Raw genomic sequence first — 23,824 nt, 5'->3', positions numbered from 1 at the left:
GTTTAGAAAATCTGCTGATAATTTTTTCCTTCCCATTTAAATCAACAAAGATGTACTGTACTATTACAGCCTACATTTTATTTGAATCCTTGGCTGTGTAGTAAATTGGGTCACTACGATTTACAACAAAAACTTGCTTCCCCTTAAATTAAATTTATTCTTTGCAACTTTATGATAAACAATATTCATTCCCTTTTGCACAATGTAGGAAAGTTTTCCCTAGAATATATTTAATTAATCCATGTCAGAGTTTAAAGTCAGAATGTAAAGTAAAATGGCAGAGAATTAAGGCAAGTAAATAAGATTTAAAGTACATGTATTTCATGCTGGTGGTACTGTAAAATAAATTGTTCACTCCCCACCCCCTCCCCCCACTCAACACACCCAGAAAAAATTATCCATACACATTGACCAATCTAGATAAACATTACAGTCCCTTTTTATTTTCGTCTAATCACATTATGTGACTCTACAACTTACATAAAATACAACAATAAAAACAGAAAGATCACAAAAGTAATTTCATACATAATGATACTACATGTATTTTAAATCATAAAACGGCTGAAAAAAACAAACCTTAATTAAGCATCAGAAATAAATAGTCCCTATTATTATTATCCATAAATAGCTAGATCCGAAATCTGTCTTGTCTTGTCGTATTACTACACCCATAAAATGCAATAAAGCAAATGGGCAGCGGATCAACCAGCATCAAAACATTGATCTAGCTCCGCCATTTTCGGTAATTCAATAAGCACTGGTCAACATTTAGGCTACAGCAATAACTGATTAGTCCTCTGGGGGAAAACTAATTTCTTGAATGGCCAAACTATCCCTATGATCTGCTTTAAGAGATTACACTTATATTTATAGGCCAAGGCAGAGTTGTCCTTAATTTATAAAAAGAAATATAATGGTCACATGGCTTTTTTCTTTCTATAGCGTGGGCTGTTCAAGGGTGGCTTCCCCAAAGAAAAATCTTTAAAACTATCAGTTTTCCCACAAAATTGAATTGACATCAAGTTTTTTCTTCCCATTTTGCAAAAATATCATATAATTTTTCCCAAAATTAAGGGCAGGGCAGTACTTCCCCAATCTGTTAAACAAAAGCCCTGGGTCACATAACATTTAAACTCTAACAAGAATATATGTAGATTTCTTAAATGAACTTATATTTCAATACAGGCTTGGAACCATTTTTCAATTTTTAGGAAAAATTTCAAAATATGTACTCCAGACATAGCGGACAGTGCAGACCATGTATTGTCCTTCAAGCCAATCTTGGTCTGCACTGGCGGTATTAATAAATCTGTTGTCGCCAACAGCAGAGATCGAAGAAAAAAATCCGAAATTGAAAACATATTTTTTGTTTTCCCATTAAAGACCAAAATTAAATTTCTAACTAGAATCAATCACTCTGCAACTGGAAGACTAGAATGTAGCAATATTGGAAAACAATTTACTGTTTCAGAAGATGTTTATATTAAATACTTGTTAACAGATGATAATGTTTGTTAAAATTTAAGAACATTTCGATGCAGCACTATTTGATTCCAGTAAATAAATATAACCAATAGACAGCAGCCTTGTAAATCTTTTCATCTGAACAAACCATTTAACATTTTTATAATGCAATTTCAAAATATGCACGGACTTATAGCTAACAATGCAGACCATGACCAGACGACACTGATTTTGGTCTGTACTGGTTGCTCTGGTAACTTGAATGTGTTGCCGCAAGCATAGATCCATGTTGTCAGTATAATTAGTTTCAGTTTTTAGTATAGTTCTACATAATAGAAATTTTTGAAAACTGGAAAGAACAATAAAATATTCGACTTAAGCTATTTATAATAATGTCAAGCAGGCACAAAAATAGATCTGTTAGATCAGCTATGATCTCTTTTATCAGTTTTTTTTTCCTGAACCTTAATTTTTTATCGGATCTGAAACTTATAATTATAAAAACAATAACCTAAGGAAATATTATTGAACTAAACATTTATTAACACTTTTCTCCTTATAAGGTTAAAACAACATAACTGAAAGTATGCAGTTACCAAATAAACAATTCTATAAATCTTTCTTTTTTTTGACAATTCTGTTCTTCTAAAATTGTAATGTTCAAAGCAAAAATAAACTAACTGCCCACTTACTTGGCCCTTGAATACAATTTATTGATTAATTTCAATAAGAATAAAATCCGAAAACCAAAGATATTTTACCAATGGCCATTTTGGTGGCAACCGTCATGGAAAGTCCAATAAGCTCAGTGAAAGCTTGAATAAATCTGTGTTGACAATTAGCTTAAGTAGGATCAACGGACCAAATGGACATCATATATGACATTTTACAAATCAATTAGACCTATAGGATACCAATACAAGGGTTTAAGTCCAGGAAGAGAACTTGAAAACACCGAAATATTTCAAAATAATACAGCTATTTTACATTGATAAAGCCCAATCATTTTAATGTATATACTGCAATTACCATATCCTATTCCAGCTGATTTTAAACAATTCCATGAATCATTTTTTCAAAGTAATATAACTTGGCAAATATATACATAGATATACATTGTTTATAATGTCCAATATGTAACAATTGCATAGTTTTTGAAATGGACATCCACTTCTATAAATGTTTTGGGAAAAACTTTCATAATTTCTAGAAAATTAATTAATTAGTCAAAATTATCAACTTTTTCAAAAAGTGTATTGATTAAATTTGATCAACATGAAAAATATCAACCATATCATTAATATGTTCTATGGATGACAGGTCTGTTTATAAGTTTTTGCACATGGATAAAGACACAGCAATCATAATACCTTGACTATTTCTTCCAAACATTTGAGCTATAATTGAAGTGTATGTTTGCAAATATTGTATTTTTTCCAGTGGTGAGGGTAAACAAACCCAAACACACGCACAGACACACACACATTTCATTAGACCTTACAGCCAATGGAAAACGTGATAAATACTGAGTGACCCTTGCTCAAAAGAATTCTATGTACAACAGCTGTCACTATAACTGTTTCTTTCCTTATAAAACCCAGATTTCTTTCTGAATTTTCTTAAACTCTGAAAATGTTTCCTGACTGCCAAATTTGATTATGTGTACATCATTTTGTCTATCAAACCTAATAATGGATTTTTTTTTCAAATATCCAATTCTCATTAACTTACATGGAATCAATTTGTGGAATATTTTCCCCCCAAGTTGACTGACAGAAGTTTATCAAACTCAGGTTAATAGTCTAGACTTTGGTTGATTTAATAAAACAAACCAGTCACTAGTCTGTTATATACATATATAACAAATGTACTGAATCAATTTCTCCAAAGAGGGGGAAAAAACGTGTCTGGAAATGTCTGTAAATTAAAGAAATACACAGATATCTAATTTTCCTTCTTCTCTAGATGACATCCAGAATTTCAACCATTATTACAGTGCAATTATTTCAATCCAATTTTCATTGTTTGTGTGGTTGGACTGAAAATTTTCATACAAAATATTGCCATATTAGGACTTGTAGCTGACCAATCAGAACACCTCGAAGATTGTCAGAAAAGGACTAAAAAGTGTGACTGGTAACTGGATATGGTAGTTTTTTTCAATCATTCAGCATAATCCCCCGCTGCATCTTAGTTAATGCAAAATCGTACACTTTGGCTTAACCCTTAACCTGCTGGAACCAACAGTGATTAGCCTTTGTCACCAGTATAGATGCCACGACAACCTGCCATGTTCATACAGTCTGACCTGGCTCTATACTGTTGGATGACTTACCTCTAAATTTCCTTAATGTTATCCCCAAAATTGGTAATGGACAGTTCCATTAATGGTCCTGCACAAGTCCATTAAAGAAATTCAGCAGATTATGGGTTAAGTTTGAAGCCTTTCTAGTCATTTTTTGAATTGTTTTTGAAACAGAAGTACTTGACCTTGGGTCTATATGGCAACATAAAGTTACGGTACTCCAAATTGCACTGAAAGAGTAGAACTTATAAAAAACTTGTCTAAAGCCCATCTCACACAGGACACACGGCTTACACGGTTGGCCACCCGTGTAAACCGTACATACAACCGAACTAACCGTAGCGTTATCCGAGTTACACTCGGGCCATTCGAGTGTATCCGTGTAAGCCGTGTATGATTTTTAAAACTTTTAAAAAACTGGTACGGATGCCATGTCCGTGTATGACCGTATAAGCGACCGTACACGACCGTAAGAGACCGTGTGAGACCGTATATACAGCCGTATGTGAAGTTCACTCCACGAGTGAGCTAAACCGTATCAAGGTCGTATATAAATCGTATGGAATCGTTCGAGACCGTCCCCAAGTCCTACATCCAACACCCGATTAACACCCGAATGTCACAAGATCACGGTACGATTCAAACGAGTGCACACACGGTTTTATACGATCGCCATACGACCAATACGGTTCATATACGAAACATACATGCCCGACACGGTGAAGTACGGGTATATAGGGTCTCACACGGCCTCGTACGGTCTAACACGGCCTCTACGTCAGCAAGAACTGTACAAAAAAACACAACTACCTGCTGCCACCCTACCAAGAGTGCTTGCTGCATCACACTAGAATGTATCCAAAGAAGAAGTTTTGGACGCATAGAAGGAATACAAGAAGAGCCATCCAGGCCCGCCGATCACTCCAACTTATTGACCCTGATAAGCTAAAGGACCAACCGGCAATAACCGTGTCTCCCAGGGATTCAGACTCCAATGCCAGCTCGGTGGACCCTCAAGCAACCACTACACAACAGAAAAAAAGACACATTCATTTTACATTGCTTCACTTTTTATTCATTTATTGATATTAATATTAGTCCACCGAGCTGGCATTGGAGTCTGAATCCCTGGGAGACACGGTTATTGCCGGATGGTCCTCTAGCTTATCAGGGTCAATAAGTTGGAGTGGTATGTCATATCCAATGAAAAGTGACGTTACAAACGTGCAGTATTATAATGATCTATATATAAGTGTTCTTCGTTGAAATTTCGAAAATTAATGAAGCCAAGTCATCAAAATGGGTTAATTAATATCAAAACATACACAAATGTGTGATATTTCGAGCCTAACTCGAACAAAAATCGGCGGGTCCCTATGTAAACCCTGTGAAAGTCGAGTAAATCGAGTAAAAGTCGTGTTTAATCGTACCAGACCGTACTAGACCGTACTTGGAACCGTACAACAGTCGTATGTATTCGTATCCAAATCGTGTTCAAACCTTGCTTGACCGAGTATATCCGTGCTCAATTCGTACATACTCGTGCTATATTCGAGTCTAATTCGTGCCAACTAGACCACAAGCACGGTTGGAGCTCAAAACTCGTACCAGTCAACCCGTGTATAACCGAGTATACCGTATGGGAATCGTGTGCGCAACCGTGTTTTGTGTGAGACGGGCTTAATCTAGCTTGATTATCGAGTCTCATCACAATGAACAAAAACAACTTCCTGCTGGGTATTCGAACCAACAGTTATTATAAACAATTATTTACTCAGCCATACAAGCCAGGTTTTCATTTAATTAATCCTTTCCTACCCTATAACGCTCATTCTCAATAAAACACAGCATTTGATGTTCCACTGGGTAGCTCTTATACGAAGGTTTTTCTTGAGGTCAAAATGTCGTTAGAAAGGTGGCTGCCACTTTGTCTAATAGGGACACTCTCAGTTTTACATTTCTATCTGTTATTTTTCTTTTACAAGTACCATTAATGCCCTAAAATGTAACATACGTTACTGTCGCCACCTAGAATTTTCAACTTTGAAATTGTGTTTCAGAAAAATAAGTTCCGGAAAAAACGAAACATGTGCAATTAGTCATTGCTGTGTGTATATGCACTTTGATTATTGGTAAAAATTATATTTGACTGTTAAAATCTCATTGGTATAATGAATGATCAAATGTCGCCAAATGCATACAAATAAATAGTGACAAACCTAAAACAATAAGAAGTGAAACCCAAATTACATAATTGAATCGATGCATGCTTAATAATACAGCATATATATAATTATAAGTAAAAATAAGCTTGCAGCCTCTCAAATATCGTTCTATTTTCGGAAATTTTCATTTTTTATTCAAATCTTTTCAACAGCACTTTAAAAAGAAACATACGTTACCATTATTTATGAGCCAATCCATTCAAAGAAGAATCCAAACAAGAAAGAAAATTAACATGTGTGTAACTCTGATATATTAACCACAAATTATGGCGGCTTAAACGGTCTTGCGTCATTTTTAACCCACTTTCAATGTAAAAATGAAACATACGTTACAGAAACATACGTTATCAACTTTTTAAAGTAAGTTTATCAAAAGGGAAATTGAAGTCAGAAAGCACGTATAACATCAACATTAACTTCTATTTGACATTAGTAAGTAAATTTTGTTAACTTTGGTCGTGTTTTTACTTGTTTAAGTAACCACAGTGACACAAACGTTACTTTTATCAAACATACTTTATATTGTTTACACATGTATATATAAAAACATAAAATCGCATTTTTATGACAATAGAATGATGTGCATTTGATTCCTAAATAAAAAAGTCGATTTTACATGTAAGTTTAAATTCCGTGATAAAGTTCATAAATAAGCAAGTGTGAAACATACGTTACTCCAACTTACAATTCAACAATTTTTGAAAATTAAAGATAAAGTTGGGATTAGCATGCCTTTAGTAACGGTTACCTTGTATTAGATGTAAGAAGACACAAAATTGTTTTTACAAAGGAAAGATATGTTAATAATATGTTGATGTACCAGCAGAAATGTTAAAAATATATTACAAGATATTGATGTTCTCAGCAACAACTAATTCGTTTCTGCAAAGAGCTTACTGGCCGTATTTCATTCTATATATAATAATGTTAAAATAATATCCATAAATATAAATTATTTTACAAAAAATAAAATTGTTTTCTCAACCTTTACTTGCATTTGAATAAAATGAAACATACGTGACATCCTATATGGGGATAAATATCGAACTGTTTAGTACTAAATTTTCCAAATATTAAGAAAGTTGAAAGTTGAATAGTTTGAGAAAAAAAATTGCTAATACAAAAATTGTGTATGCATTCGACCTCTCATATATTATATATGATATATATCCTTTGAATGAAGACATAAAATAATCATTTTCAAAATTGACTATTTTTGCTTTCTACGAATATTTAACTTTGAAGAAATTGACTGAAAATTAGCAAGGTACCCAACTTCTTTGAATTTTCCTGGGTTAGAAAGTCCCTCTAGATAGAGAATTTACAGATTTTGATATATTTTACAGACATTTGTTATTAATATGCAGCCAATATGTTACATTATTAGATCTGAAATCTACGTTACCGAAGAAATACAGTGTCATTACCGAAATAAATGCCATCCTGTTATATCACAGTTTCTTGTTCAAAATATTTCTGGCAAACTTGCAAAATACCCTAAACATTTACTTCAGCGATAAAAAATGACACAATGACAACATCAAATTTTTAATATTTTTCAACCTCAAATGCTTTATTTTATTGAGAATGGGCGTAAACAAGACCCTTTAATAAAAGCTTTGACATCCTTTCCTTTTAACAAATGACACCAAAGCAACCAAATGGTAAGGGCTGTTTTGATCATTAAATCAGTGTTTATGAATCGTAAAAGCTTACCGCAAATTTTCAGATTACTTTTTATAGAGAAAATCCTAAATTAGCATTCAAGCTGATTTGCTGTTACGTCTGCTGAGACTTCAATCAATCATTACCAAATAAATGGTTTCCGCATCAGACAGACAAGAATCAACCTCCAGAAACATTTCTAATACAGTGATATATAGAAAGCTATAAAAGTTCATCCATACAACATAAATGCAATATACACTGCATAGTATCGGAAAAATAGAATTAATACAGCAACAAATTTAATATCCAGTTTACTGCGTGGGCAAGTAAGTAGAAATTGCAATCTGACCTGTGAAAGAATCAAATTTTAGAAATTTATCTTCTAAATTAATTGTATTAATTAATTTCTAGTGCTGCACTATGTCTCTATAATTCTAACAATCCTTAATTCCCAAGTCACCTTACTTGTATCCATTTAAATAGTTGAGATAGTACGAAGAAAATGTTCACTTAGGATACGTCAAAATGACAGTGGAAAGTTTTACTGTTTGGAAGTGAAAAAAAAACCTGTCTGGTCTAGTAGATTATTAGTTATAAAGATCGTTGACAGGTTATATGGCCCTATATAAATGGCTATTTGTAAATATATGATTATATTGCAAACAGCCATTTATATATGGCCATATAACCTGTCAACAATCTTTATAACGAATTTATAATACAGCAAGCATCATTTTTAGAGAAAAAAAGTAAGATTTCTTCATGAATCGACAGCAGCTGTGTATATAAAACTATATAAACGTCATGATTATCCAATGAAAAATGACGTTACAAACGTGCAGTATTATAAAATGTCAATGACTTCCCTGAAATACTTGTGGTTTTCTACTCCTATTATTATTTCTCTGCATTTTGTTTATTTTTTCTTCCATATCCTTATGCTGGCATTTAACTTCTCTACATATACAAACAAATACTTGCAAAATCCTGTCAAACACCTTTTTAACCACAATGTAACAAATAATTTTTTAACTTCTCGGACATACTACCACATTGATTGTATCTTAAATTTCATAACAAATAACTATTAAAAGGCAATTAATTTACTGGAAATATACAATAAGTTTTAATCCTTGCAGAATTTGTGTAATGCATTGTTTTAACTTTTTCTTTAACGTTTAATTGCATGCTATTAAGTTTTAGCTATTCTTAAATTGTGTCTGATGCTACAAAAATTCATAAATAAGTTTAAAGTTTAAACAATTCTATTTCAACTTGATCATCACCCACTCACTAGTCTGTTTCTGATGTGTGAGGAAGCATGGCAATCTTGCATGACCCTAGCATGTTCCATGGGTTGGTAGGCAGACACCTTAACCACTAACCAACCTCTTCCATAATTTTATTCCATCATAGCACTTTAATTGCAAGTGTATGCTTAAATTATTTTTTGAATTGTGTCTTTCTAGAAAAAGTCAATAACTATTGTACATGATTTTCTTATTCTATAAGTCTTTTTTTTAAATAAAACCTTGACTTTAAGACCTATGAGAATAATGAAGGTGATTCTAGTAAGTCTGGAAATAACATTTAATCAAATTATAATGTCAAATTGTCAATATATCAAACTTTATTCCAGGAAGAAGTCCCAATATGACATGAAATTTCAAAAAAAGGAGAAAAAAATAAAACTATTTAAAAAAAGCCTATAAAACTATATTTTTCAGGTCATCGAATCATACCAGAAAAATATGTCTTTCTTAATGGTTTTTATACATGTGCAATTTGTAAAAACAGTTCCGCCATTTACTATTGTATCACCTGGTACAGTACCAATAGGTTTAATAGCTAGTTTCTCAATCATCAATGTAACAACAAGAGCAATCAATGACCACATGTGTTGCCTGATGCTAGCCAATTGGATATTGCAGCTACTGAGTAGCAGGAGAACAGGCTTAAACGTTTTCTTTATTTAAGGATCATAACCCAGCCAATATTCATTCAAGCAGAAAACCTGTGTATTATGCCCAAGTTCTTGAGCTGCCAATCAATCTTGTTAAGTTTTACTGTTTTGCATTAATTAGTGGTATAAGACGAATAGTCCAGACAAACTTTAACCATTTAACCATTGAAGGGCCATAACTCTGACAAAAATTACTGGACTAGAAAAAATGCAAAGAAATGCACTACTAGACTTGGCGTTGATTATCATCTTTAAGTTTGCATGAAAATGCACCAGTAGTGTTTGAGGAGTAGTCCAGACAAGTTTTGTAACGGAGAGACTTTCTGTTTGTTTTGTTTGATTGGGTTTTACGTCACATCGACACAGTATAGGTCATATGGCGACGTTTCAGCTTTACTGGTGGAGGAAGACCTCAGGTGCCCTTCCGTGCATTATTCCAGGCACAAACGGGCACCTGAGTAGAACCACCGACGTTCCGTAAGCTAGCTGGATAGCTTCCTCACATGAAAGAATCCAAAGTCTCTGTCGAGATTCAAACCCACAGCGGTGAGAGGCAAGTGGTTTGAAGTCAATGACCTTAACCACTTGGCCACGGACGCCCCCTGAGAGACTTTCTAACAAGACAGTTCTTATGTGACTATTCTATTATTCTTTTTAGCCACATAAAAGCCTTTAATACCAAATGAAAGAGATCAAAGAGGAAGCACAGTTAACCAATTGTTCTTATAGCCACTATGTATTATCCCAATGTAAGCATGGATAGACGAATGGAGAGACAACAGAAAAAGTGATAAATCAGTTAATACTACTGCTACACACCACAAAATGGTTGCCAATGCTATTTATATCTTTTAAATGAATAGAGATTGCAATCATACCACAGCATCAGCAGTTAAGAATAATTAATATTGATTTAACAAAAGAGAAAACTTGAGACCAAACCACAACATAATCTGTAAAATGAGAAAAACCAACCTACCCTACCTATCCTTGTCTGTATTTTACCCTAACAACACTATTGACCTTTTTTTTTTTAGATCTAACTGCCTTGTAAAACCCTTTTTCAGCCAAAAAAGAATACTTATTGGCAAACTAAGAAAAGAAAATAACTGCATTAAATTATTCAAAACAGAAACTAAGAAGTGGATTTTCCCAGAATTTTCAGTCACCTAATTTAACAATTTCATTTCTTTCACAATTATTATGATGTATAATCAAAACCATTCTAAAATTGTAGTAAATTTCTAAAAAAAGAAAGAAAGATAGAAAAATTTGCTGTGTTACTGTTAAAATGTAAAGCGTAAACACATGTACATTTTAGAAAGAAAGATAGAAAATAAGTACTACTTAAAATCAAAGTTGTAATCTTTGACTTTGTAATCTTAGCAACCAGCTATCAAAAAAAATATAGGTACTGTAAGTACTGTAAAATCAGAGAAATTTGCAAGTTATTGTTTCTGTGAATATAATTATAGATCTAATTTAATGTTCAAGATTTGTTTTTAAACCTAAAATTTCAGTGGGTTTAAATTGAATTTTGTGAAAGTAAACAAGTACAATTATCTTAAAAAAATATCAATCAATGTAAAGAAAAGACTTTTTGTTAATGATCCTTTTGTAAATCCTAAAAAGTTTGGCATTTACTGTAAACTATGACATATGACAATACAAATATATAGACACTCAAGACTTTGAGTTGAATTTTGTCTTTTTATCAACTAAACTGAGATATTTTCACTATTGATTAATTCTGAATTTTCTACCAAAACAGCATAACTATGTTAACCTGATAACTTACCATTATTTTGACAAGAAAATAAACATTTGAGTTTAATTAGTGCTATCATATTCTAAAATACATACATGCAGTCTGATTTTAAGTCACAATGATTTTCCTAAAAGTGCAGCATTTAAAATCATAATTTGTAACCAGAACTATCTTTGACTTATCAATTTCACTAGCTAAAATCATTCACTGACTCAGCCTTGCTGTCATATGCAGGTGGAATTCCCAGTAGTTTCTCTACAGAATCATAAATAATTACTGATAAAACAACCTTCTCCAAAAACGTTCTGCAATATTTCTTATAACATAAATGCGTCTATATCGATGCGAACCATAAAGAATTCACTATTTACCTTTCCTCTTTGGAATTTTGGTAATTCGTCTAAAGGAAGTAAACTCCTTTATAATTATTCAGCAGTGAATTTCCACTAAATTATCATTTGTCAAAAATTATGTAAACAATATCTTCAAAGTTTAAAAAGGGTGAAATAAATAAATTATGGTCTTCAATCTATTTCCAACACTTAAATTGTATCATTTTTTATTACATACGATACATAAAGTAAGATTTAAATAATAGTAAACAGAGTCATGTAGAAGAAAATATATTTGGCTATTCCTTTTGCCTCCCTTCAATATTAAAAATAATCATTATCTGTCCAGTAAATCGTGCAATGGTCAATTTTTTGTAAAATAATGATTTAGATTCAAAGATTATTTAAATATATTTTGTTTACTCCTTTCGTTCTGTCAATTCTATTGTGACAGAGGGGAAAATTTAAAGTATTTACCATATGGGGCACCTGCAAGTTACTTTAATTGATAAACGAAAGGAGTGAAAGCAATTTCCGATATTTATGAATTGTTTGTCTAGAATTAAATAAATTACACTGTTTTAGCATGATTATGTATTAAATCATCCTGAAATATTTAATCTTTTATACAGTTTGGAATTTATATGACTTTAATGTCTATTGTTTAGTTGTTGTTAATTACGGAAATTACTTTACGTTCTTCCATACAGCTTTCCTTAATTGTAAATTGAACGGATATTCGGTCGCCATTTTACACTAAACAAGCTCTTTAGCTGGGATTTTGCGAATTATCTCTGCCTCCGTAATGGAGGAAATTAAAGAGACTAAAATAATTTATCATATTGACGATGAAGATACTCCTTATTTGATTAAACTAAATGTCCCTGCTGACCGGGTTACCCTGGGTGACTTCAAAAATGCCCTCAATCGCCCGAATTACAAGTTTTTCTTCAAGTCTATGGATGACGACTTTGGGTAAGGCATTACTTTTGCATGTGCTTCTTATGTTATCAGAAGAATTAACCATTTTGCCATCCTCCCTTCAGAGTGTGTTATTTTAACTAGGAGCATGTTGTTTCTGGTGAAGAACCAAGTAAATGATTTTGAGATGTTAATTTTTTGACAGGTATGAGTCACCTACTTTGTATAATATAGGTCTTGTTAATATGGGTTCATCCATGATATAAATATTTCTTGTCAATTGATTCTAGTTACTTTATTTTTCAGAATCACAAATTAATATTGCATGCATTTATTGACACTTGTGATAACTAGATTACAGAAGTTATGATTAATCATTTAATTGATACAAGTGCAATGAAACATGTTAATATTATATACCAAAATACATTGCAATGTTGGTAATTTGATGTTATTTACAAACTTTGTTTATGATTACAAGACAATACACTTCATCCTTTAAACAGTATTCTGTTAGGGGTTTAAAGCTAGTCATCATTGTGAAGTGTTACTAGTATAAATTTATGACATTTTACAACATTGCAATAGCTTACTTATAAATCATCAATTTCAAAACATAAGGTTGTTAACGAGGAAGATAAAGAAAAGTGATAATTACATACAATTTTTATTTGATATCATACATGTTCCACAATACATTTAATGATTTATTTACAAAGTAATTTTTAAGTGTAACTGTTTACATTTTGCAGGGTTGTGAAAGAAGAAATTATAGATGAAGAACAGAGGTTGCCATGTTTCAATGGCAGAGTTGTTTCATGGGTAAGTTTGTGATGTGCTATTTTTGTGAACATAATGATGAAAGAAATTATTTGTTACGGAATGTAGTCTAGCTCGACATTTTAATATATATATAATATATAAGAAGAAGTGATGTTAGGTTACTGTAAATTATGCAATATATGATATAAAATATGAAATGAATCTATTTACTATATATATATATTTAATTTTCTGTGATGCCCCAACTGGGTTACCCTGTCAATTTTATATTATGTTAATTATTTTCATTTTGTTTGTATATTAACAGTTGGTTGCTGCAGAGAGTAGTAATGCGTCTGATACCCAATCACAGTGTACAGACTCGCAGGCTGGTGATATCCATATGCCAACAGAGAGGGTAGGCGGTATTGGTGATAGTAGGCCACCTTCTTTCCAGTAAGTTGTTTTGTAACATATAATACACAATGTATCAATAAGCTGAACTAGTGATATGATGCAGACCCCTTTACAAGGTTGATGATTATCATTGATAGAATATGTATCGATCTGCAGGGGGGGGGGACTAGAATGAATTGGACAGTTTCGATATACATGTATCATTAAAAAAACTTAAATGTTAATAGATAAAGGATATTGAATGAGTGTAGATTTATTACTAAATTCATTGAACAAGTTGGATAAAATGGTTTTATGGGCGCTTTTTGCTAGCATAGTATTGTTTTATTCAACAAGTTCAATAAAAATTCAAAAATAAAGTCAAATATGATATTGTTTTTATTACATGTCCAAAAGAAGAACTGTTTGTAGTTAAAAAAAGAGTCACTTGTGCCATAGTTTAACATTAACATAAGCCTTCTTTAATGCTATGTTTGTATATAACACAAATGATGTCATATCAAATTCTTATTTAATATTACATTGGTTGACTTTTGTTTTTATTAAAATGCTTTATAGTTTATTTAACCCCTGTAAATAAATATTTGAACTAGGACAATATGTTTGACACAAATTCAGAGCAACAGATAAGGCGCGTATTTGCGTATTTACGCAATTAATTTTATAAAATACGCAATTGATTTTTTAAGAATGCGTATCAGAACCCATTAAAAAAAATAAAATACGCAATTGTCTTAAAAACCCGTGCGTATTGTCATTTTAATCACCGCAAAATTAATCTGCCGTAAACTCGTAGTTTTGGACAAATTCAGGGCTCATCCTGGGGAGAAATTTTAGGGAGAAGTGACTTCCTTGCGAAAAATAGGGAGGAGGGAAACAACCCAATGTGTATGCATGAACATGCATGGCTATATACATCCTTTAACTATAATATAAACACAATTAATATATTTATCAGCTATTTATAAGCTTTCTCTAAATATTTGTTTATATATTTTCATATACATTTATTGATAATAATGTGTAAGAAAAAATACGACGAATAAATTAATTCTTATATTGTAACTTTCACTTTTAATAGAAGATAAATTTACATTGAATATTGATAAATAAAAGCTCCCCTTTTTTCTTTTCGGGAGTACAGTTTTTTATGGCCCTTGTGTAATTTTTGGGTTTTTGGTTTCCCCTGGGGCCACCGGAATAAACCCTTTGTGGGCGAGCTTGTGTGTTTTGTGGGTGTGTGTATTTGCTTTTATTTATATCGCCCCCGGGGGGTTGCCCATTTTGGGAAGTCCCCCAGAAGAGTTTTAGAAATTTTTAATTTTTGGGGGAAGTTGAAATTACAGATACAAAAAGATGCCCCAATTTTCCCAGAATTTTCCGGGTTTTTTTTACTTTTCCAAAATTTTTTAAAAGCACCCATACAGGGGGACCTCGTTTAAAAGCCCTCATCCGAAAGCCCGGTTGTTTTGTGTGGCCCGGGAAGAACGGGGCGGGCTGTCTGTTGTAATGTCTATTTTAAAGCATTAATTTGTTTTAAAAAAATTTAAAACCCAATTGAAAAAATTAAAAAATAAAATGTTATTGAAAAAATTTGTCCCCCATTAATTTTCATAAAATTTAAAAACTTTTCATTTTCTTTTTGGGGAAAAACTTTGATGAAAAATTATAGAAAAAAAATTTTTTAATTACCCCCCTTTTTTTCATGAAATGTTAAACTGGGTAATTTTTCTTTTTTTAAATAATGCTTTTTGAAATTTACAATTTGATAAATTTTAAATCTGGGGCGTAAATTTTTATGAAAATTAAAAAAAAATTATATATTGAAACAAAAAGAACACTTTTTTTTCCCTGACAAGTTTTGTTTTTATACATGTAACCATGATATACGACCGATTATGTGGGCATGCCAAATGGATTTGAAATTTTTTCCCCCCAAAATGCGTAAGTTTGTTGTAAAAATTTTGCATTTTTTTAAAAAGAAAACCCAAGCCAAACACTTCACTGCCCCTAAAACATAAAAATCGTAAGTTTTTTTGGAGAAATTGGCTTTTTTTAAAATTTTTTTCGCTTTGGGTGTACAGAATCAGCACGGATTTATGAAATTTAAAACCCTTTGGAATCATTTAATTTTTTCTTTTACTGCTAAGTTTGGGTTTTTCGCCCTTTGTGGCCATGACGTAAGCGACATAAAAATTTTTTTAATTTTGTTTGTTAACGGACCGAAATCTTTCCCCAAACTATGATTTTTTTTTTTAAATTCCGGTCGTGGATAATTAAGGGGGAAATTTTGGGTTTAATTTTTGAATTTGACTAACTTTTGTGATAGCCTTTAAAAAAACCCCATTGCACATCCCCCTTTTAAACCCCGGGTTAAAACACCGCGGGGATTTTCAATTCTTTGTTTAGATGATCGGGGGAAAAAAAATTTTAAAATTTAATTATGGGGGCCAAACCCCGTTTTAAAAACCCGAAAAACTGTGGGCACAATTATCCCCGTTTCGGGCCGATGCGCTATTTTTTTACTGTTTAGAGTAGGGGGTTTCTTTTTTCGTTTTTTGGCAAAAGGTTTTAAAGGGGTTAGTTCTAAAAGCGACGCCCCGAGGGGGGAAAAATGAAAATTTTAGCAGTCTTTCTTTGGGGGCGGTTTTCCCAATCTCTGCCTTTACATCGAAAAGTTAATTTTACTTTTTTGGGGAATTAAGTTTTTATCGGCGTTTGTTGACTTCTCTTTAAATAAATTGGGGAGAGCAAAAATGGAAATTTTACACGGCGAAGTTTTGCCTAATCCCCCTTCCGGATGAGCCCTGAAATTATATCCATTTTCCATGATACCCCGAATATCCCCGAATCAATGCAAACAAAATAAAGGGGGTGCCCGGGGTTTTCTGTCAAACGGCCCCCAGTTCCCAAAAACAAGACAAAGCCATATCAAAAAACCCCATGGGGCCCCTTTGGGATGTGTCTACTCGGGTTTAAAGGTCTTTACAGACCGGCAGAAAAGTTGTTTTTTGCTGAAAAACCCAAAAAAGTAGACCCACTCTATCAATGGCGTTTTAAAAAGCAATATGGGCGTCTTTACAAAAGAGGAAAATGTTTTGAAACAAAACGTCGTAAAAACCCAAAAATCAGTCAGAAACGAACTTTTTTAAAAAAATATTATGAAATTTTTAACATGAGCATTTTTATTTTTAAAAAAAAACCAATTGTGAAATTGAAAGTAAATTGTTAATCTTTTTTTGTTTTAAAACATTTTTAATTTTTATTAAAAACCATAAAATTCATATCTTCAAAATTTGGGAATCCCAAATTGATCTTGAAATCTTTAGGGTTTTGATTTTGGGAATCCCCAATTTAAAAATGGGCCAATCCCCAAATTCCCCAAAGGGAAAAATGAGGGGGAAAGTAGTCCCCAAATTTTCATTTTTTTAAAGGGCTTATCTTTGCTCTGCAAATTTACCCATGGTTTTCACTGAAATTTCCCACCAATAATATTGTGGTGGTTGACACTAAAATTAACTTCGGATTGGGAAAAAAAAATTTGTCGAATGGCCTTATTTTAAAACTGTAGCCCTAAAAATAAGGGGTCATAAATAAAAATTAATCCTTTTACAGTAACATTCCAAAAAAATTTAAAACCAACACTTTAAAACCTTCAAAGGGAAATTTTTATTGATTTTTTTTCTAAAAAAATTTTAAAAAACATAAATTCAAATATGTGTTTTTAAAACCTTTAATCACAAGTGATTTTCACTTTTAATTGAAGCACAATTATATTGAACAGGGGAAATGTTAAAAAATTTTATTTTTTTCCAAATTTATTTCAGCTCTTTTAATTTTTAGGAAGGAGTTTTCAAATTGTGTTTGACAATTTTTTAAAGTTGTTTTAGATTTTAAAAAACCTGAATAAGAAAATTTTTTTAAATTTTTTTTTAAAATTGATAAATAAATTGTGTTGCATTATATCTTTTTTCAGGGGCAAACCCATGTTAGGTAGTAGAGATGTTTCACTGCGACCATGTACAAAAACAGACTCTGTCATCACCCTCGAGAAGAGGTAAGTTATCCCATTTTTCCAACATTTTAAATTTGCGTATGAGTGTGTATGTGTCCAGGGTTTTCTGTTAATGGAAGTTTTGGGGGTCTTTTAACTCTTATTTGGCTTGTAAATTTTCAAAAGTAATGTTTTTTCCTTCTTTTATACTATATAATATGATTTTTCCAATGTTTAAAACTTAAGGGAAAGCCCTGTTTTTGTTTTTTAAGTTATTTTATTTTTTAGGGTTTTGCTCAGTTTTTGTTCAAAAAAATATGACTTATTTATTTTTTTGTTTTGCCAGTAAATTTAGATTATTATGTGTTACTTTTTTTATATACAGAAAAATTTTTTGAAAATGAAAATCCTAGTATTTTTGGTAATTTTCAGAAGATACATATGGGAAAAGAAGCTTTGGAAAACTAATTAGTTCTGTTTTTTGCATTGTTTTTTTTTGCTAAAATTGTTTGACCCCTTAAATGGAGACCTTCTGAATTTTGGGATCATGGTTTGCTCTGTTTTGTTTAATTAAAAAAGGTATATTTTTAAATTTTTTTCCTATAAAAAAGCAATGGTTTCCACCGGGTTTCAAAGATAATCAAGCCCATTTAAGATTTTTTTTTGGTGTTAAGGGTTTTATATGAAAATTTTAATTTTAAAGTTTTGGCAGATTAGATTTTTAAATGACATCAGAGGGGACCTGAAGCTTTTTAAAAAATGGAACTTTTTTAATTCTAAATTTCTTTTTTTTTTTGTAAAAAGTCTGACTGCTCCCAACCTTTTTGTGGGGTCTTTTTAAACCTAAGATAATAACCCAAAAAGAAATTTAGTAAAAAAAAATTTTAATTTTGGCAAAGCTCCCATTTTGGCTAAAAATACTTTTGGGGGAAAACCCGAAAAAATGAAACAAACAAAAAAGCAACAGGAAATCTTTTTTTATTTTTGTAAATGACTTTTTTTGGATTACAAGGTCAAGGCCATTGCCTTGTAACATTAAAATATGTTTTTAGTGAATTGACAATTTAATTTCCATGGTCTTTTGGCCAAAAACTTAAAGTTTAAAGTTTGTTTAGTTTCCTGCGCCAGTTAACCCCCTTTATTTAAAGGTAATGGTTATGGAGGCCGAAGGTTGTTTAAACATAATTTTATCTCCAAAGTTGGGGGCCCCCTTCCCCTCCCCCAAATTATTTAGAATCCAGAGCAGAAAAGTGTCAGGGACGGGCCAAAGTTAAATTTTTTTTATGTTTTTGTTCCCAACATGCTCATATTCTTTTCCATGGCTTAAATTTGATAAAATTGAAAAAGGGGTTTTTCTAAATTTTTAAAAGAAAAAACCCTCTGTTTTAAATGAAAATTCAAGTGGGGCAAGATCTTGGGAAAATTTAACCAGTTTCAAGGCTATAATGTTTTGAAATAAACCAGGCCCTATTTTTATTTACCTTTTTTGTTATTTCATTTAATAAATTTTTTTTCACAAAATAAAAAAAAACAGGGTCTTTTCAACAATAACCCGCCAGTAAAAAAATTTTTAAAAAGGGAGGTCCCCCAAAAATGAATGAAAACCCCAAATCTCCCCCAAACCCCTAAGCTGTATTCAGCTGAGGCCCATTATAATACTTGAAATATTTTGGGTAAAAAAACCCCATTTTATTTCAAAGGGGCATGTGGGGCCAGTTTCATCATCATTTTAACAGGGTTGGTTTTAAAAAAATAGGCAATTTTTTTTGGGATTCTTGTTCCATGGGTTTTTAATTTAGATCCTGCATGTTTTATGAAAAGGGAAATTTATTTTTCCCCTTGGGTATTTTACAAAATAGGGATTGTTTGTTTTTTTTGGGAGGGAAAAGTGTATTTTAGTTTTTCTTTTTTAAACTTCCCCCAGGTTTACAAAATTTCATCATGTTTTCTAATATTAGTCTTTAATTTAAATTGAGGAAAAAATTGATTTGGGGTTTTTACCAAAACAGTTATCCTTTTTTTGTGAAGATGAAAGTAATTTTCCCATAAAAGGATAATTTGGGAAATTGAAATTTAAAAAATGTGGGGGCCCTTTTTTTATCCTTTTTCCCTTGGGTTTTAAAGGGGGACCAAAACCATTTTGTAAATGGTTATTCCTTTTTTGTTTTTTATTTTTATTTTAATTTGTTTTCCCGAATGGTTTTGTCAAATTAAAATATGAAACTATGGGAAAGATTAAAAACTGAAAAAGAGTTTTTTCCCTAGAAAATATACTCTAACACTTTTAGTTTTTGGGGGTAAATTGGGGAAAATTTGGGGAGTTTATTATCTTTTTTGTTGTTTTTTTGGGCCCCTTCTCTTATTCTTGATTTTTTAAGAGGGTTTTAAAATTTAAAAAATTAATTTCTTTTTTTAAACTGGTTGTTTTCAGTTAAAATTTTTTAAAAAATCTGGTTCAAATTAAAAAATTTTTCAAATTTTCAAGCATTTTGTTTTGTGTTTCAAAAAAAGAAAATTTTCCCGTGAATTATTTAAAATAATTATTTCACGGTTTTGTTTAAATTTTTTATTTTTTCAAAGGGAAAATTCCCCCTTTCATTAGCTACCTTTTTTATACAAATTGGGCCCTGACATTTTGCTTTAGATATAGAATATTTTGTTGTTTATGTTTTAGATTTGGGGTTTTTTTTTTTCCACAATTATGAATATTAAAATTGTTGACAGCTAAAGTCAGTCATTATTCAGGACTGCTATTTTGTTTGATTGAATGCCTTTTAATATATTTTTTAGGAAAAAATTTTTTTTGTAGGGTTACATCTGACATATATTTTTAAGCAGGTTTCCCCTTTTTTTTGGGGAATGGCATGGGCCCCCAAGTACCTGGGGGAAATTTTAAAAAATTTTTAAGGGAAGCTTTCTTGAAATGTCCTGTTTGGGGCTTTTTACCAAATGGTTTTTTTTCAATTTTTTTTGGTTTTTTTCTTAAAAAATTAAAGACATTTTTTCAGGGGAAATTTTTTTTTTGGGAGGGGTTAATTTTGGGGAGGGGGTTTTTTGTTTTTTTTTCCCCTACCCCATTTTTTTGTTAAACGTTTTAAAAGACACTACCAGCATTATTTTATAATGTTTAATTTTTTGAAGGGGTTTTTGGGGGGGGGGGGGGATATTTTTGGGGAAAGTGACCAAGCACCCTGTCTCAAAATATATATATTAACATGCCCTTTTTAAAAAAAATTTTTTCCCCCCTGTACGTTTAGGGTGTAGAAAAATTTTTTTTTAACATAAAAACATATTTATTTATATTTTGTATTTTATTTTAATGTAATTGGGCGAAAAATAGAAGGGTTTTCCCTCACTCGTCCAATTAAAAAATCTGCAACCACGTTGTTGCAGGGGTAGTTTGTTTGGTAAGAAACTTACATGGACCACATCAGTTTAAAAAATAAGCTCTTTTGGGTTTGGGAAATCAGGGTTCCCCGGGGTTGGGTTTTTAGAAAAAAAATTCTAGTAGTAATTTTAAAGTTTAATAAATACAAAAAAAAAGAGCCTCAGATTGTTTTAAAAACCCTTTGGGAAACTGCACAAAAAACACTAGCTGGCCTGAAATTTAGTTTAAAAAACATTGGGTTTGGAAAATATGAAATTTTTATGTTAGAAAAGGGCTTTTATAAAATTAAAAAGAAGTGCATTTTTAGAAGTAAATTTTAAAGTGGAAAACCCCGTTACTTAAAAGGGGTTTTTAGATGGGGGAAATTTTAAATTTTCGGGAACCCGTTCCCAGGGTTTAAACTTGCCCCTTTATTGGTTAAATTTTAGAATGTGTTCCAAAAAAGACCAATGATTGAAAGAAGGGGAAATTTTTAAACCCCTGGTTTCCCCCCTCAAATTTCTAAAATTTTTTCCCTGCATTGGTACGTTAGGTGGAGGGTTCCCAGCTCTTAGCCTGCTGAATTGTTTTAAAAGGACCTTTTCAAACTTTCAAGGTTAAATTTCTTTTTTTTTGGGGTTTTTAAAATTTTTTGGGGGAAGAATATTTAGCCTAGCCCGATGAATGGATGGGGTAGGGCTGGGGGGCAGGGGTCTGTCCCGTTAAGTTTCCAAACAGGGTAAGGGCTTTGTTTGTTTTATTGAAAAGCTTTTTTTTGCTTTTCCCCCAAAGTTTTTATGGGGGCAGTTGTTTTTTTAGCTCCCCACATTTGGGGTGCCCAATGAACCCCAAATTTCCTTTTACATTTTTCACCCGTTTTTTCCCCATTTCCGTCACATTTACCATACATATTTTCTCTTAAATTTTCAGAGTCAAAAACATTTTCAGTAAAAATGAAAATATTTATTATTTTTTTTTTAATTATAAAAACATTAAAAAAATATCTTTTATTACAATTTTAAAACTTTTCATAGAAAATAAAAATAGCTCAAAATGTTAAACAAAATCAAATACTTTAAAGCCACATTTTTAATGTGGTTGGGCAGCAATAGAAAAAAAAATCAGTAAAATCTGAGATGAATTATTATCATTTTATTGTTATTAATGGGATCTATTATTATTTTTTATCTTTTATGATCTTTAAAAACCCCTATACAATCTTTTTTTTCCCTTTTTACCCACATCCTTTAACCCTTTATCCATAAGAACAGTTTTGTACCCGGAGGGGCTCAGATTAGCAGGCTTTATGACCCGGCTTGGTTATTTTGACAAAGGCTTGAAATCATTGCTGCCCCTAAAATGGTCAGAAAATTAATAATTTAAATTTCTGAGCTGGTTAAAGTTTTATATTTTGTTTTGCTTTTTTTCAAAAAGAAAATCCAAAAATTTCTCTTAAATTTTAAGAAGTTTGCCATGTTTTCTTTTTTATTTTATATCCGGGGGGTTTGTTTTTTTTTGCTGGGCAGATACTTTGATATTTTTTTTTTTATTTTTATATTTAATTTTATGAAAATTTAAAATTTTTAATAATTTATTTACTGTTATAAAAGTCCCGTATATCACTAAACAACATGATTTTTTTCCACTTTTATTTCCCAAAATTATGTACATTTCAGCTGAAATGCTTAGGGATTTTTATTGAATGTGTACATGCTATTTTTTTTGTTTTTATATAATTTTATGCATTTTTTTATTTTTTCAAAGCCCTTTTAAGAAAAGTTTTCTACATTGTTTAATTTTTGCCTTTCCAAAACCCTTTGGGATTTTAATTTCTTTTTGTGAGATTTTTTGACCCCCCTACCCTTTAAATAAATTTTTTTTTAAAAATACAAAAAGTTTAAACAGAATAATAATGATGGTAAAAACTTGTGATTTCAAGATAGCTGAAATGAAAAATTTGTTAACCCATTTTTTCATATAAAACGCCTTTTAACCCCCCTTTTTTTTAACCCCCCCCCCCCTTTTTTTTGTCTCAAAAGATTGAAAAAAATGCCTTATTTAGGCCCCAAAAAACTTGGTTTTTTTTTGAGAAAAGTTTTTTAAAAAAAAATGACCTCTTTTTTTGGGGGGCGGCCCCCCCAAAACCAAAAAATAAAATCAAAGGGGGGTTTCCAGAAAGGGGGAAAATTTTCCCCCTTTTGTTTGGGGGGTTTGAAAGGGGGGGGGAGTCCCCCTTTTAAACGCAAAAAAATTTTTTGGGCTTGTGAGAGGCTGTAAATGACCCAGATTATCAAAAAGGGAAAGTGTAACCAACGCTGGAAAAGAATTTGACTTTTATCTTTAATCCATTTTTTAGAAGTTTTCAGCCTTTGAAATTTAATTTTGAAAGGAAAAAATCCAAAAGCAAAATTTTTGTGATTTTTGGCAATTTTGAAAAATTCCCCCCGTTGCCATTTTTGGAAACAGAAAAATTTTAAACCCGAGCATGTTGTTTTCAAGGGCAAAAGGGGGCCAGTTTAACATGTGTGCCAAGTTTGATTTGTGTTGAAGCAGTTTTTTTGTATTATAGCAATTTGAAATTGTAACGGGAGACTTTTTTAATGAGAAAAGCCATTTTTTTACAAAAAGTTAGAAA

At 31.5% G+C, this 23,824-nt stretch overlaps 1 protein-coding gene across 1 annotated transcript; it reads left to right on the top strand.

Moving 5' to 3' along the window:
* Positions 1-12,426: 12,426 nt before the first annotated feature.
* LOC132730157 (segment polarity protein dishevelled homolog DVL-3-like) lies at positions 12,427-13,867 on the top strand (the record flags this gene model as incomplete). The annotated part of the gene is given in 3 exon segments (XM_060716014.1): positions 12,427-12,703; positions 13,402-13,471; positions 13,740-13,867. Coding segments are annotated over 3 exon segments (368 nt in total), but the record flags the coding sequence as incomplete, so codon positions are not given.
* Positions 13,868-23,824: the final 9,957 nt, after the last annotated feature.

The sequence above is a fragment of the Ruditapes philippinarum genome, unplaced genomic scaffold (genome assembly GCF_026571515.1).
Source record: "Ruditapes philippinarum isolate M1 unplaced genomic scaffold, ASM2657151v2 ctg14131_1_1_1_1, whole genome shotgun sequence".
NCBI classification, from domain to species: Eukaryota; Metazoa; Mollusca; class Bivalvia; order Venerida; family Veneridae; genus Ruditapes; species Ruditapes philippinarum.
This window is presented reverse-complemented; position numbering and strand designations above follow the sequence as displayed.